Here is a 16314-nt window from a genome sequence, read left to right as displayed (position 1 = left end):
ATGAGTTGAGCACCTGTTTAGAAGTAATAGTTTAAGTTCGTATTCATACTAAAGTACAAAAACATTGAGAATGACAATAATTAAAATTTTAATTCTCTGTCTGAATTCTGATTATACATTAAATAACTCTGTAATCTGAAAGCGTCGAATGCTTCTATTCACCGTATACTAATGCCACCTGCTTAGATACTCTTCAGTTTCCAAATATTTATGTGGCTCACAGAGAGGAGAAATGAGATTTTGGTCCATCTGATACATGACCTTGGGGTATCTTTTATTTTATTTTATTTTTTTTTTCCTTAGTATGAAAAAGACAATTCTGTATATGTTTCAAAAAAAATTAGATAAAAGAAACAAAACAAGAAAATATTGCCTGAAATGTTTGAGCGTTCCTCTTTCAACAAGTTAAAGCCATTGACTCGCTCACAAGGTCCTCTTTTATATCAAACCTTTGAATTACAACCAAAAAAATTTGTATATATATAATCTTTGAATTGAATGTTCTTTAAATGTAACCTATTTTAATTATATAAATTTTATCTTAAAAAATACATATGACATGAGTAACTAGAGTAAGCACCCTAAACTAAAAGCAACTGTTATTATGGGCAAAACCGAACACCATATTTAAGGCCCGTCATAATGTTCGCAGAGTTCCAAAATTGCATAAGTTAGCAACAGAAGCGAGAGGTAGGAATCGTGAAAGAACCTCGTCTACTCGTTGAGGTCTCATATGACAGAGATCTCGCCTAACAATGGGCAAGGCACCACAAGCCAGAGGGAATGAACGACGCATCTAGAGAAACGTCAGCTTCGAGAAAAAGGAGTATTCAGCAAGAGCAAGAACCTGCCCCTTATATTTAGACTCATCTATGTCAATATCTGGCCACAAGAGTGAACAGCCGTCATCTATGTTTTAGCTCCGAGCCACATAAAATAAGATGACAACTAGAAAATATGATGATTCTCAAAATCTCGACATTCAAGGTCGTGCAGAATATTTTCATTCTGAAGTTAGAAGATTCTTCTGCTTCAGACAAAGCTCCTCGATTTTTGTCAAACTGCAAATGAAGAAGTAAAAGGGCTTCAGTTTAGTGTTGGTCTTAAATCTTGCTATTCTGTCAATAAAAGAAACGAGTACAATTCTAGTAGCAAAGCAAGATAACAACAAATTACCAAATTATAGATCAGTAGTAAGCAAAACCACACACAAAAACCCATTTTCACATTCATTTAAATGACAGGAATTGCACATACGGGTGTATCCAACGAAAGTAAATAAAGTCAAGTTAATGAATATAATAGGCCAAACAAATTGCCAAGAGCTTATCAAATTTTATTAAAATCAAAATTGGTTATATCGTCGTTACTGGAATGAACATTATATTCTGTAGTTGTTAGAAGATATTTACATACCGTCTCAAAAGCACATCTGGATTATATGGGAACAACTTTTTTCTATGCAGATTCAGTAGAGAACTTTTTAGTGAAAGCAAACACTCCATGGCACGCTCGAATGGCGGTCTTGTAGTTTGATGCTGCCTGCTAGTGTATACATCCTTTCTCATGCATCTTTTCGTTAGTGAAAGAGAACTATCATCAGTTTCACGCTGCACAGAACTTTCTCCTCCCTCTAAATCAAGAACATCAACAAGAACTTTTCTTTTCTTAAATTTTGTATAATTTGTAACTTCCTCATCCCATGAGAACTCCACAAAAGAGATCCATGAATCGCATACTGCACGCAGACACCTAATAATTGCAAACAATTGTTTGATAAATATAAGACCAAGTATGGTCATGGATACACATAACCTTCTTTATACGAATGTCAGATATAATAACACACATTAGTATATCAGCATAATAGATACTCTCATTATTTATCAGAAAGCTATACTTTGACACCCTGAAGTTGATTTTATGTTTTCAACATTGACCATCCTCAAGACCTCAATTACTAATATGCTTCAATGATAATATCCTCAACCACAATATTTCTTGGTATAACAAGAATTGCATGTCAATGAAACTAGATGTACAGTAAAAAGCCGATATATTGCACCATAAGCACAAGGAAGATCATGTTGGAACTTGCATCTGAAAAACTAAATAAGTACCTCAAAAGGTATTCAGCGGAACTAGCTCCTGTATCTTTTGAAATTAGGTAATCAAGCAGTACTTGATAATCATAGAGCAGCTGCAAACGGCATACAAAGAGGATAGTTACATTTTTATTTTTATATTCAATACATTCCACATATATCTTTGCCTGAGCATCATAACAGACATAAAGGTGTATAGCATCATAAAGCAAATACACATCCTAATATCGGAGAGGTTCTGACTATTAATATGTGACTAGTGTACCTCAGCGAGAAAGAGATGGAAAAGGCATATGGGATTTAAAAGGTCCGAAATATGACGATACATATTATCTTCATCTTCTACTTTCTGAAGAGTTATTGACCCTCTAGAAACCCTATACAAAAGCAGAAAAGGAGAACTGAAAGTCAAGATTTTTCATAGTAAATAGTGACAACTAAGCTCGAACTAGAAATGCTTACGGTTTCACTGACAAAGGAACAGTAAACAGTTGCAAGAGAACTTTGAATAGGATGTCATCCTGCACTAATGTGAATGATTTAGACACTAGAGATCAAAACTATGGCAAGGAATGTAGGAACCACATCAATAAAAACAACAATATTGCTAAAACAAAAGTAAAAGTATTTAACTACTTTGGAGAAGCTATATATCAGAAAGTCGGGGAATTAGCTATTATGGAGCAAGAATCAAACCTCATGCATAAATAGCTGGAGAAAGGACAAGGAAAAGCTTGTGCATTTCTGAATGTAAATATCATTGTCTGCAAACATATCTTGAGCAATGTGTCCACGAAGCCACTGATATAGCCCTAAGATACCTTGTCTCCTGTTGCAGCATGAATGGTTCAACTTTTCCTCATCACAAACACAACGCTCATCAGTCCCATCTCTTTGGCAAACCAAACTCAGGGAACACCTCAAGAAAAGGAAAACTGCAAGTCTTTGCAAATGATGATCAGAAATACCCTTATTATCTTTAGAGAAGCTAATCAAAAATGGTGAACCTTCTAAGGAGTCGCCCATATTATTTTCCACTCTAGTAAGTGGTTCAGCTAAAAGATCTTGGAAGTATTTGCCGATAATATTCAACCATGAGACAAGAACTTCACATTGCAAATGCATTTGGTAAGTAAGCCTGACCATTAGCTTCTGCATGATGCATTCTAGTTAGTACTCCAGTTATCTGTGTACAAGAATAAATTGCTTGACAAAATATCTTTTCCATACAACACTAAATTTGCAAAGAAAAATATGGTAACTATTTAATCTAGCTTTAATCCGTACAACATACATTTATAAGTAGCATAGAAACAAGCAAATTAAAGGTTTTAGCATTTTAATATGAACTATTCTGCTCAATAGCATTACTACTTTGCAAAGTAAACATATCAAACCCTGCATGCAGGTAAATAATGTAGGCCTGGAAAACGGTGCATCAACCATATGGATATTTTACAGGTCAAAATTTCATCCAAACAAAAAAGAATTACCAATCTTAAAAACATCTCTTAAATGTAAGCTGCTCCTTCCTTTCCCTCACAGTAATCATTTAAAAAATTTGACACATATTAAGACAATCCAACTTCGGTAATTGTTTCCCATCCATAACTATAACTGTTGCACTGGTTCAATTTGGGCAGGAAGGAAAGTACACACTGAAAATATCATGTCAAAGGGTAATACTGGAGACTTATTTATAAATTTGTACTGAAGAGATGAAAATATTATGAGACAAATTCTTAAGAAAGAGACAAGATTTACACAGCATATGATTCTTCTTGTAGTTCATATTGCAACCATAATAATTTTACCATCAAAATAACTACTCAAAGATGAGGTTGAACTAAAGCAAACACATGTATTTTGTCCAATAATTGTCTAGGAATTTTTCATTTTGTACTGCACATATCGTTTTGTACCATGTGCAGTACTCTGTTCCAGGTGAAAACATTGAATTTCTTTGATAAGAAAAAGGCCTAAGGTAAACAGAGGTGTGAGTTTTACTATCAAAATTAACTAATTGAAGATGAGACCGGACAAAAAGCAAATTTATTTATGTGGTCCGATGAATACCAAGAAAATTGACATATTGTAATGTGCGTGTGCGGTGCTCACTATCAAGTAACATCATCTTATTTATTTAATAAAAAACAATAACAAAATGAAGGCAAAAGAAAGCCAGTTCTTACCAAAATTTTGTGTCTGAGGTATTGAGATGTGCGAGTGTTATTATGATCTTGTTTTCTGAGGCACCATCCTAGAATTTTAGGCATTACATTGCCAATGATGCAAGCAACAGGTTGCTCGTTCATATAAGCAGCTGAAGTTTCAGATGCAGAACCATGTGCAGCCAGAGAACAAAAAAACTGAACTAGATTTCCATTAAACAGCGTCAATGAAGGAAGGTTCTGAAGTTTATTACGATTTAAAGCATCTTCATGTTGTAGATACATTTCGCCAAGAGAAACCTCCTCAAAGACATTCCAAGGTATATTCAAGATACAACTTCTGACAGAATTCAGGTACCCTTTCAAAAGCTGATCATCACATTCCATTTTTAGGTGTTTCAGCATATTACGCAAAACAGATATTACACCAGCCGCTGTATACCAACTTGCAGATTTTAAAGACTGCTTTAAGACTAAAAAGGAAGCTGACAAATTGGAATGTGATTCATCGAATCTAGTTGACGGTTCCAAAGTTTGTAAACAATTACAAGTTGACAGTTCTAGGCAAAGAGCCAACAAGTATACATATTTATCATAACAGCTCCCCTGTATAACAACATTTTGGTAGTAAGAAGATGGTAACTTCAAAAAGCAAATACAACTTCAGGGAAGCAGTTCTTACGTACAGAAGCAGCCAAAAACTTAGAAATAACCACAAGAATGTTTCCAGCTATATGCTGTACATAAATATTTTTGACTTCCAGCAAGGATACCTAGAAAAGAAAACATGTAATAATGTATCAGGCTATAAGAAAAAAAATTGGTATTTTTTAGGCAGTCCTCGAGTTCAATTGTAAAAATATCAGATGAAGATGATCAAGGACAGTTCCCTCACACGCTAACAGACATATTTATATCTGTGAAGGTAAAGCCATCATAATTGTCCAAAACTTTTATAAAAACTTTAACAACACTAATTATTAAAAGTCTTTAACACTGTATCCAGAAGCAATAGCTTCTCTTTCCTTTTAACTGCTTGAAGGTTCAGCAAAATTAAAATTTCCGCTGCTTTTCACTTTTACTTCCAATTTTTGTCTAAAGTGAAAATAGGTTTAAACTAAGTAGTCACTTACCCAGATTTATGATCTTTCACAATTCATGCAAAACTTTACTTATCATCGTATATCTTTTGATGTGTAGACAAGATGACACAGAAGCGCTTTTGTTGATCTTCTAAATAAACTCAGGATTAAAGAAGACACTGGAAGAGAGTTGCATTGTTGCCAAGGCTAGAAGACCAACTATTATGAAACAACTCAATTATCATGTGCAGATCTATGACCACTTTCATTTTGGAAACCAACTTTATCAGAGCCAAATTTGCATGAATGGGCGGGCGGGTAAGGTGAACTTCTCATTAACCTGAGTTTCAAGATTGAAGTCAATGTTTCTGAAAGCGGTTGTAACAATTCTTTCATTTAAAATGTTATTCCAGGCTGGTGGCTATGTGAACTTTTCAGTAACCTGAAAAAGGTGAACCGGTGTTTTAAGTTTCAAGTCGATGTTTCTAAAGCGGTTGTAATAAATCTTTCATTAAAATGTTATTCCAGAAAGATGCTGCAATTGCCTATTACGGGCTTTGTGGACAATATTATGCGCCATATAATAACCTTAGTTTAGGATTGCAATATACAAACAGCTGAAATTATGTGCACCTCAAGAATATTTAAACATGTTCGGAGAGGCTAATTTGAACAGGTTACCCAAAAAAAGATCATCTTATTACGATAGAGGGCATGGTTAATAGGCAATACTATCAATTGGGGGAAAAAGCTAATTGTATCAAGAACTGAATAAAAATTAAATATAATTCTGCACAAAAATCTGGCTAATAGGATCATCATCCACAGATATACTACAGAAGATAATTAATTCATACGCGTACATTCCTATCCTAAAACTTTTGTAAGATTACTCATCTTGCACACTGAACTATCATTTATTTATTCCAAAAAAAGAACACACCTGCTCTAAATCAACACAAATCAATGTAGCCACAAATAAATGAAAACATATAATCACCAAATAGTTAAAAAGGCAAATTATGTAGTACAGTTATAACGAAAGCATACCAATTCAATAACAATTTTAGTTAAGCAATGATGATCTTCATCCGTGCAAACCGTGTGATCAGTCTCCTTCGCATCCTGTTGAGTTCAAATCAACAAAATCTGTGATTTCAAGTATCAAATAACTAAATAAATACTCACTCCGTCCCACTCATAGTCATTTCTGTACAGATTTCTTTGCATTGCCTATAAAATATAGTTCTATGACAAATTTTGTTTCTGAATAAAACATTTAAATTTTTATTCAAAAATATAAAATAAATATAAGAGCCTCAGAATGCGTGTCTCCGTCCGTCCCAAACGTGAACAAGTCAAGGGGAGGGAGGAGTACTACAATTCTCGAAGACGAGGGAGTAAAGGGGAGCTAACAGTGTCGGAATCAGAATCGTCATATTCTTCAGTCCAAAGCTTAATTTGACGCGCGGTGTTGGACAAGGAGATTAAGAGTTGCTTCTCGGTTTGCTTAGGGATTGGAATTGAAAGCTCCTGGAATATATAATTAGAGTTTCAAATAAGTAGTAGAACAATTTAAGAAGAAAAAGTGAAAGAAGTGAGAGTGCTTACGGTGATTGAATTGAATGGAGCAAGTGAGTCGTTGATTAGTCGGCAGAGACGCCGTGTGTTTTCTGGTTGCCGCCTCATTTTCTCGGATGAAATCAGGTTAAATGGCGCCATGGTCCATGGACATACATATTACGGGGCGTTTGGTTCATCTATCAGGTATATATACAATCACATCAAATGTAATTAAATCAACAACTCAAAATTAGATAAAATAAAATTATAAAATTATTTTTCATCAATAAAAGTTAATAATTTAAAAATATTTAAATTCAATATATTATTGATTCTATCACTCAACCAAACACATGATATAACTCATCTCCATACCGCTTTAACCTGATTCCTCATTTCAACTCCATACTACTCCGTGAACCAAACGACCCCTGCATATCACATGACCGAGCTTCAAACGTGGAGACCCGGCAATTTCATGTAACGAGTGTTAGTTCGGTTCGGTCTAAAACGATTCCATCGAAAACCGAATTATCTTTTTCGGAAACAGATGTTTTTATAAAGAAATAATATCTGGATAAAATATAGTTGAAAAATAATTAAACCTTTAGGCTATTATTTATAATATTTTATATATAAATGATATTAAGAGAAATAATACAAGTGAACCATGCATAGTTAGAGCACTCCAGAGAGGCTACAGATAAATAAATATTAAAGTTTTTATGATATACATAAAATATAACTTTCTTATGACTTTGAATATGTATATAATAAAATATAGTAAAAAATATAAATTATATTTAATGTATATCATATGAAATTATATTTAATTTTCTACTATATTTATAAAAGACAAGTCATAAAAAATAATATTAAAGTTCAAAAGATAATTTACATATTGTTTCGTCTATCAGCAGCGTAATATTTTTTATATATTATTTCATATGAAATAAATAATTTTATTGTGTGTTTTTTTTATTTAATATTTGATATGATAAACTTCTAAATTGAGATGCAAAGCTTGTAAAAAAAACAATAGGAACCGAAAACTGAGAAGAGCCACTGGTACACAAGGATTATAACATTAAAAATGAAGAGCGCTAGTGGATTCCAGCTCATTCTGTCCAAATTTATGTCATAGCTTCAGTACGCCTAGCATTACTCTATAATATTTATCCTGATGAGGTAGCAAGGCCATCAGAAGACATAGTGTTGAAGTCTTATGAGAACAACTGGGACTTAGTGCCTGTTTGGGGTTGTGGTTCCAAACCACAACAGCGGCTTTTTCTCAAACTGCTGTAAAAAAGTGTTTGGTAAAGTCTAAAACAGATTTTTCTAACCACACTTTTTGTCCAAAAGCAGCTTTTACAGAAAGCTGGTATACCCCTGCTTTTCACAAAAGCAGCTGTTGCGCGCAGTTGTTACAGATCCCAACATCAAACCCTGACACAAGCAACTATTTTTTATAAAATATATTATAGCTGTTTACCTTTAAAACAAAATAACAAAACACGTATATAACACATGTTTTATTATATTCTGAGATTATTGTTCGCTACACATGATGATTGTTGAATTTTTTCTAATACAAATTTAAATGAAAACATTTGAAATAAATATTGTTTAAATGAATTTTAAGGTTATATCTTTTTGATGTTATTAAATTTTGTTTTAAAAAATTTCATTATAATATAGAGGCAGAAATTAAATTTGTTGAATAATATATATTAATTGAAAAAGAAAATTATATATTAATATATAAAATAAACGTAAGTAGTATATTTGGTTAATGTTATAGATTTTTATATAATTTTTAAATGAATATAAGAATTAATATTGGTCTTCTAAATAAAATAGAAGTAGTCTAAATCACATAAAAAATATTGTATGTTTTTAATAAAGAATTATTTTTATTTTATATTTGTGTGTAAAATATACATGATGCGTTACTGTTGAAAATATTTTACAGAAATTATGTAGTTTTGTAAATGGAATACCGTAATTTTTATAAAAAGCCATAAATTTTATTGGTTATTCCAATATGATTTTATATTCTAAATATGATTTTTATATCATTACTTAAAATTATATATATTAATAGCATATTTTTAAAGAAACCTCATACATCATACAAAATAATCAATTAAATTTTAAAGAAAACAATATTTTATAGTTTTACAACTGTTAATAGAACCCCAAAACATGTTAATAAAATATTATTTTATTTATAATTATAACTCTAAACAGCAGTTTAACAAAAAAATTACCAAACAGTTTGTTTTCAGATTTTACTCAAACAGCACATTTGAAATCAAGTTTACCAAACAACCTCCGCTTTTGTAAACAGCATTTTTTTAAACAGCACTTTTACTCACAGCAATAGCAATTTTCAACAGCAATCCCAAACAGACCCTTAGTGGATTGAAGGCTGGATTAGATGCCTCGCGCTAAATGGCAAGAGTTCTTCGCCATCAAAAGATTTACTCAAATGCCATCTGGAAACCATTTTTCATGTATGTTTTAGGGCTGTCCTCATTCCTTGGAGTGATTTTCCATAACTCATTGACACAATTCATAAAACTAGCACATTCAATTTATAAATCCAGGTATCATTTGCTCAACTCCTAGCTTTGGTGAACACGGTAATAGCAGTAGGTGTCATACAATGGCAGAGGCGCCACTAGCATATAACCAGGCGCTGCTCCAAGGCCAACCACCACTTAGAGCCCATTACCATAGCGCCACTTACCTGTAGCAATATTAGGTGCCGCAACGGCCAAGCACAGGTGGAACGAGGCGCCACTACAGGACTTAGAGTACACAACGCAGCGGCGACATGCATGCTAGGTATCAAAGTTCACAGGACTATCAAAGTTCTATACGAAATTACAATCTTGAGAAGGTTTAAGTTGGTTAGTTTTGTCCATAATTATTATATTGTATTATCAATTTTTTCCTAATAATATCTCTCTCGCTTTCTTTACCAACACAACACCTTAAACATTTAGTAATTTTTAAAATCATTTGTTTCCCCTTACCGACACAAGATCCTGAACATTTATTAATTTTTAGAATCATTTTATATTCTGCCTCATTGTCATATAATAATATCGGTCATTGTCATATAATACTATCGGAGCTGCTGCGATGCCTGCGCTTCAACTTTTCAATCAGCTTAGTGATAGAAGGGGACATATGGACAAGTAAATAATAATGATTTTTATCAAAATTATATTATCATTGTTTACCTGACTTTTCAGCTTTGAGGAGTTCATGATTATTTTGGCGCTCGTAAAGGCTTCCATAATGTGTCATTAAAATTCTATTATTGTCTATTACATATAACTTATTTTCTTTCGACTAATCACCTTCGTGCACTCCTGGGAAAACAGAAAACCATGACCGCAAAGAAAAACTACTATTTCATGCCCGACGGCGCTCTCGTCCCTAACCTCAACTTCGGTTTTCATGAAGAGATCATAAGAGTACGCATCATTCGAGTGTGGGATGATGCATCTTACCGAGCGCCAGATGAACTGGCTACCTATTTTATACTCCTTGACGAAGAGGTAATCAATCCTGTTGTTTACCAATTCTGTTCCTTTTACTTTTCACATCTGTACATATATATGATTTTTCTTCATATGAACAGGATAAACAGAGTCTAGCACTTACCCAGTCACCAACAAAAACTCCTTCCCTAGACCAAATGGATGAGGGGATGATTTACTACATAAGCAATTTCAAGGTTGTTGCTGGCCCCCCAAAATGGAAGCCGATCGATACAGAGAAGGCGCTGCTCTTTGGTCAGCGGACAAAAGTTCGTGCATGCTATAATGCCTGTTCTATTGCTAGATATAAATTTGAATTCTGCCCACTGCCAACTATTTCAACACATTTAGAAAAAGATTCAGCCTTGATTGGTTAGTGCTTTATATATACGTAACTTTCTCCCTATTTAGCGTCGCCTTTTTTAAAATTACAATATCCATATATTTCACTGAGTCTTTGGCAGATGTGAGCGGCATTATCTGCAATGTTGGAGACATAAACCATAATGCCTACGACATCCAAAAACTGTACATACAACTCATGGACGAGAGGTTAACCTACTGCTTGTACTTTGATCTGTGTCTAATTTGAAAAACAGCATTGCGGTGCTATACTTATGGCTAAAATTATTGCACCTTTTCATGTAGCGGTGAAATTGTTACCATTTCGCTTCTGGGGCCTAAATTAACATTACAATTTGACTATAATTTCAACATATACCGCAAGAGGAACGTCGTGTTGGCTATTTCCAGCTTAATGGTTAAGCGTGGCAAAGGTAGGTCATCAATCTGCTTCCGCAGCCTGGTAATGCATCTGTATACACCGTATCATAATGTCTGCATAATATTAGGTTAGGCAGAACACTTACCATAAATTTCAGGAATACACATAGTTTGGTGAACGGATATCCACATTACGCTGTCTGAAATTGTCTCTCATACAGGGCGTGTTTATTTGTCGACAACAAAGGCCACAAAATTATATTTTGACCTGTCGTATAAACAATTAGGCCTCCTTGGAGATTTAGTGGCATCAAGATATGGGGAATTCTTGTGTAGACAGCCAATAACAGAAATTTATGAAAACTTATATCCTATTTCGGTACAGAGAATATATCTCAATCTTCAAGAAATGCAAGACCCAAACAAATGGGTCCGCCCAAAGGTCTGCTGCAATGTTGACTTCCTTCATTCTTCCTATCACATTCACCACGTTTTATTATGCTGTTTTGGCATGCATCTTTAATAGCTTTTCAGGAAACAAGCATTCTTCTGCAAAGTTACTATTGTGGATATATTATTACATGAGAAATGGGACTTCAGACCCATATGCATGCATGAGTCTCCATCAGAGAAGGTATATCGTTGTGGTGGTTGCAATGTCTCCTTTGTTCCAATCAACAAACGGTAAGATATACGTCTCTCATGGCAACCCAAAATATGTATACATGAATTTCGGCTTGCTTCTTCGCTACTTTTAGCACTCAAAATTGTTACAGATCGAGAACGGTGATTTTGGTGGCTGACTCTACCACAAATGCTAGATTAGTATTGAAGGCACATGACTTGGAGCAAATAACTGGTCTGACTATGCTCGAGTTGATAACAGATTGCTCCGCCAACCATATGGTACTCCAACCAAACTGTTACACCTTATATATAAAATTGACACATGACATCCTGCAATTTAACAAAAAAATCTGGTGCAAATGTCCTAGGCCAAGCATGGAGCAACTTTCCACAATAGAATCAACCGCATTAAAGATGCCTTGTGCACGTTTGAAGTGGAAGCCCCGGTTTATAGTGGCACAAACAGCACAGATGAAATCATAATCACTGCCATTGTTGAGGCAGAAAAACTGGTTGGAAAGCGGAAGCCAAGTCACTGTTTGGCGCTCTCTGATGAAAAGAGGCAGCGGATGGGACGACCTCATGACACTTTTTAGCTCAGCTCGACGAAAATACTGGCTTCCAGAGTGGTTATCGATCTTATTTACAGAATACATTAATTATGGCTTATTTAAAATCTTCAGACTTTTACTACAAATGATAGGGACCTGCTCTCATAAGATTTTCTTGTTTGCAATGTGTGCTTCGTTTCTTGCCCATCGTTTTTCTAATCTTAAACGCAAAAATATTGCCCTACTATGTGCTGTTACTTATATATTCCAAATATTATTTATAAACGTTACGCTTTAGTAAGTTTCAAAATGAATTTCACTAACATATTTTTCCTTATAAATTATTAATGCAATCAGAAATTAATATAATTTTTGTTATAATTTCGATCAAAACATTTATTACCTACATAATACAATCGGAACAACAAAATAATAAATTAATCTCGTGCTTATTCATACGTGCCTCGAAATGGATGTTATTATTTTCAAGGATAATAATAGAAAAATCCACATAATTTATAGCAATGAAATTTCGCTTCACTTCATGGTGGTATCTTTTTACCTGTTTTTAAAATTTGCACTCATGACACTAAATCAAAAGCAGCCAACCAAAATACAAAATTGAAATGTTAGTCTCTGCTGCCTTCAAATATAATTGATTATAATATTATTCATTTATACATGGAGTAAAATATATGCCCACGTTTCCATCATATAATTTGTATTGTTTTTGACTTTTTAAAACTTCTGTATTACTAATATTAATCATATAGTATATTCAGGTCACTACAGTTATAATATTATCGAGTGATGTAATGTCTTTTGGTAGTATATACCGCAGAATATTTATCAGTTAGTTTTTGAAGCTCATGTTGATCGTTTTTAATTTCATGAAATAAATATTGCTTATAAATAAAAGAAAACTACATGGATGATTTATATACGCAAAAATTGCTGGCCTAATAAATTTCGTTAACTGATAGTATGGTATTCAAAAGTCGGCTGCTGGTATTCTAACCTGAAGAAGGCCCATTACTGCAGAAACTCACCTTCCTATAAAACCTCAACTCTAGCATCAGAACTTTTTATCTACCAACTCATGGCTCCTCAATCAGCACTCATTTCCTCTCTCAGCCTGAATACGAAAGACGTTCTCCTTCATGTTCGTGCAACACGCATATGGGAATCGTTCAGCGTTGACAAGAAAAGCTCCCAGAGGAAAATGTTGAACACTAAAGTTGTTTTTATTGATGAAGAGGTAACTTACAAACTTGTATTTCAAAACCTTATTATGCGCATAGGTTGGTGTTCTTCATTCCTAATGATACCATTTGGGCCTAATGCAGCAATCCCAGATTATGCTGACAGTCTGGAACAACCAGAAACAAGACTACTTTCCTCTCTTAAAGGAAGGTGGCGTCTATGACATCTCTCAATTCAGGGTTGTCCCCAACTTAACAGGATACAGAATCGTCAATTCTGAGATCGCCTTAAGTTTTGATCACAACACAAAAGTGATACCGAAGGAGGAAACTGAACGCATCCCATTATTCAAATTTGAACTGACAAAGTTCGAAGACGTTCCTTCGCTTCTCTGGAACACTAAGAACCTCATAGATATGAAATATTTGCCAAGAACTATGTGACATTAATTTACAAACACCTAAATACACTCCACGCAACTCCACAGAGGTTGCTGGACTGGTTACAGAGTATGGGGACCCGGAAACTGCATCAAATGGAGCAAAGAAAATGGATATACTATTGCTTGATAGCAGGTAACATTTACTGTCATCCTAAACTGTGGTCCTTAAAATATTAGGGGAGATTACATCAAAATTTATTCTCGTGCAGCAACAAAGACATGATTGTAACATTGTGGGAAGAGAAAGCCAACGGGTTTCAGAATGATTTGGCTGCTGCAGATGATGGAGCTGCATTTGTGATCATAACAGGACTTCTCGTGAAAAAATATTCAGGTCAGATAGGCTTATATAGTGCATTATCAGCATACATGTGATCATTTTTCCCAGTGTATATGCATTAAAATTATCCAAATGCAGATGTTAGGAAAAATAAATTAACAAGAAAACCCAATACTACCTACAGCAAAGTTAGGTCAAAGGATAGAAAATCTTATAACTATCGCAAGGGCATAATTCATGTCATTTTAAAAATCCAGCTATAGTTATTTCTGGTCGAGCAATAACGTAATTGAACTTCTAAATCTTTAAGACAATCGCCCAGGCTGGACAGGCTACACTAAACTACTAAAATGAACTTATATATTAGCACTACTTTTGCTACAAAAAACAGGATGCTTGATCAGCATATGTGCGATTCTCTCACCAGGGGTATTTAAGCAGAGCAAACTGCAAACAACCATATTGTAGAAATGTCTTGGACACTTGCCTAGCGCAAAAACAACCCAGTGAATTCTATAACCATTATAGTTCGGTGTTGACACCTATGCATGCATATTCTTTTAGCTATACCAACTATAAAAGATAATTCATTTCCTCCTACTGCATAGTACTGTTATCTGAATATACAATCATTTTACAGCAATTCATGTTCTTCAATTCCTTTAGATTAAACCACAACAAAACAACGGCATAAACTAACAAAGACTTAAACAAAAACCATACAGGGAAGGATATAGTACTCTCCAGTGGGGATGCAACAAGGACTTACTTCAACATAGATTATGCCCCGCTCAAAGAACTCAGTCAGAGTATGATACGCAACGCAAGGGAGAGAGGCACAACCATCCCTCCACCAAGAAAAAAGATATTTGTTTCAACGGCAGAAAATGCCTTGAAGGTGGTAAAAATACAGGACATCCTGGAGGTCGAGCTTCCCAATGCGGGGGAGGTGAGTGATAAATTTTTGTGCATTTGACTTCATAAACACATTATATGATAACATGACATTGCATCCCATTCAGATTATGCGCTTCATATGTGAGGCAAACATTATCAATGTCTCAAAATATGATGGATGGTACTACAATAGCTGTCCCAAATGCCCAAAGGGTATAAGAATAGAGGACAACAAATTTTACTGCGACGCTTGCAAGAAGGAGACAGACGGCTACACACAACGGTTTAACTTTACTCAAATCATTAATATTTTATGTTTATCGCTGCACCAATGAACACCGTGGCTTCTTATTTACATCGCAGCTACAAGATCATTATTGGCGTACAAGATGACTCTGGAAGAACAACCTTCGCCCTGCTAAACAATGATGCAGAACAGCTTATAGGCGTCCCGGTCAGGAGCATTATAAGCGATCTGGGACAGGTACTCTCCCACCACCTTCAGACAACCACATTTATGCAAGTAAAGCATTGCACTTACACTACTAACAAATGAAAACCTTACCGCAATGATAATATTCTGCAGGACAACCTCACTCAGGACATCCCACCGATCATTAACAACATCATAGGCAGGCGATGTGCTTTTGAGGCCAAGGTGTCGTCTTACAATCGAGATGGACGTGCTGGATACACAGTCGGGCGGCTAATAGAAATGCCTGGCTCATCAACACACGTGAAAGGAGGTGAACACCACAATGAGGCGGGTCCCAGCAAGAAAGCAAGGCTTTCCTCACCCAAATGAAAGATGTCCGTTGCTGAACAATTAGGAAAAGACTCCTCCGGGTTATGAAATTAATTGCTTATATATGCCTATGGTTTTCTGTCGTTTAGTGATGCCACAAGTACGCTATTTCGTTTCTTTTCTCATTTGGAACAAACTATTTGCTTAATCGTTGGAGGCTATGGTTGTCATATGTGAAAGGCCCCTTTGAAATTAACTACATTTGAGGGCAAATATGATTAAAGACTATTTCTTATTTGTGATTTGTGGCTCACCATTACCTGTTACACGAAGATAATCATTCTCCTTCTAAGCACTAAATTCGTAGGGAT

The 16314-nt window shown here is 34.7% G+C and overlaps 2 protein-coding genes across 5 annotated transcripts; one reads left to right on the top strand and one right to left on the bottom strand.

Moving 5' to 3' along the window:
- Window positions 1-456: 456 nt before the first annotated feature.
- Window positions 457-7117, bottom strand: LOC108193566 (uncharacterized). Of its 4 annotated transcripts, none has more exons than XM_064081878.1 (11): window positions 6970-7117; window positions 6775-6891; window positions 6409-6483; window positions 4959-5049; window positions 4298-4710; window positions 2802-3257; window positions 2568-2626; window positions 2371-2482; window positions 2121-2200; window positions 1417-1752; window positions 457-1061 (listed from the first exon to the last, which is right to left on the bottom strand). In XM_064081878.1, exons 1-11 carry the CDS (start codon window positions 7078-7080, stop codon window positions 1004-1006), a joined length of 1908 nt encoding a protein of 635 aa, XP_063937948.1. In that variant the 5' UTR covers window positions 7081-7117; the 3' UTR covers window positions 457-1003. The 4 variants fall into 4 exon arrangements, with proteins under 4 accessions (XP_063937948.1, XP_017215764.1, XP_017215765.1 ...); XM_017360275.2 differs by having other exon boundaries at window positions 4298-4882; window positions 4963-5049; XM_017360277.2 differs by lacking the exon at window positions 457-1061 and having other exon boundaries at window positions 1544-1738; window positions 4298-4882; window positions 4963-5049.
- A 4885-nt stretch (window positions 7118-12002) lies between these two features.
- Window positions 12003-16003, top strand: LOC108194967 (replication protein A 70 kDa DNA-binding subunit A). The gene is made up of 7 exons (XM_064082104.1): window positions 12003-13634; window positions 13723-14154; window positions 14231-14355; window positions 15027-15250; window positions 15324-15481; window positions 15562-15682; window positions 15785-16003. The coding sequence occupies exons 2-7, from the start codon at window positions 14129-14131 to the stop codon at window positions 16001-16003; spliced, it is 873 nt and encodes a 290-aa protein (XP_063938174.1). The 5' UTR covers window positions 12003-13634; window positions 13723-14128.
- The last annotated feature ends 311 nt before the right edge of the window (window positions 16004-16314 follow it).

Source organism: Daucus carota, chromosome 7, assembly GCF_001625215.2.
Source record: "Daucus carota subsp. sativus chromosome 7, DH1 v3.0, whole genome shotgun sequence".
Taxonomy (NCBI): Eukaryota; Viridiplantae; Streptophyta; class Magnoliopsida; order Apiales; family Apiaceae; genus Daucus; species Daucus carota.
The sequence above is the reverse complement of the archived record's forward strand: the minus strand, read 5'-3'. Positions and strand labels throughout refer to the sequence as shown.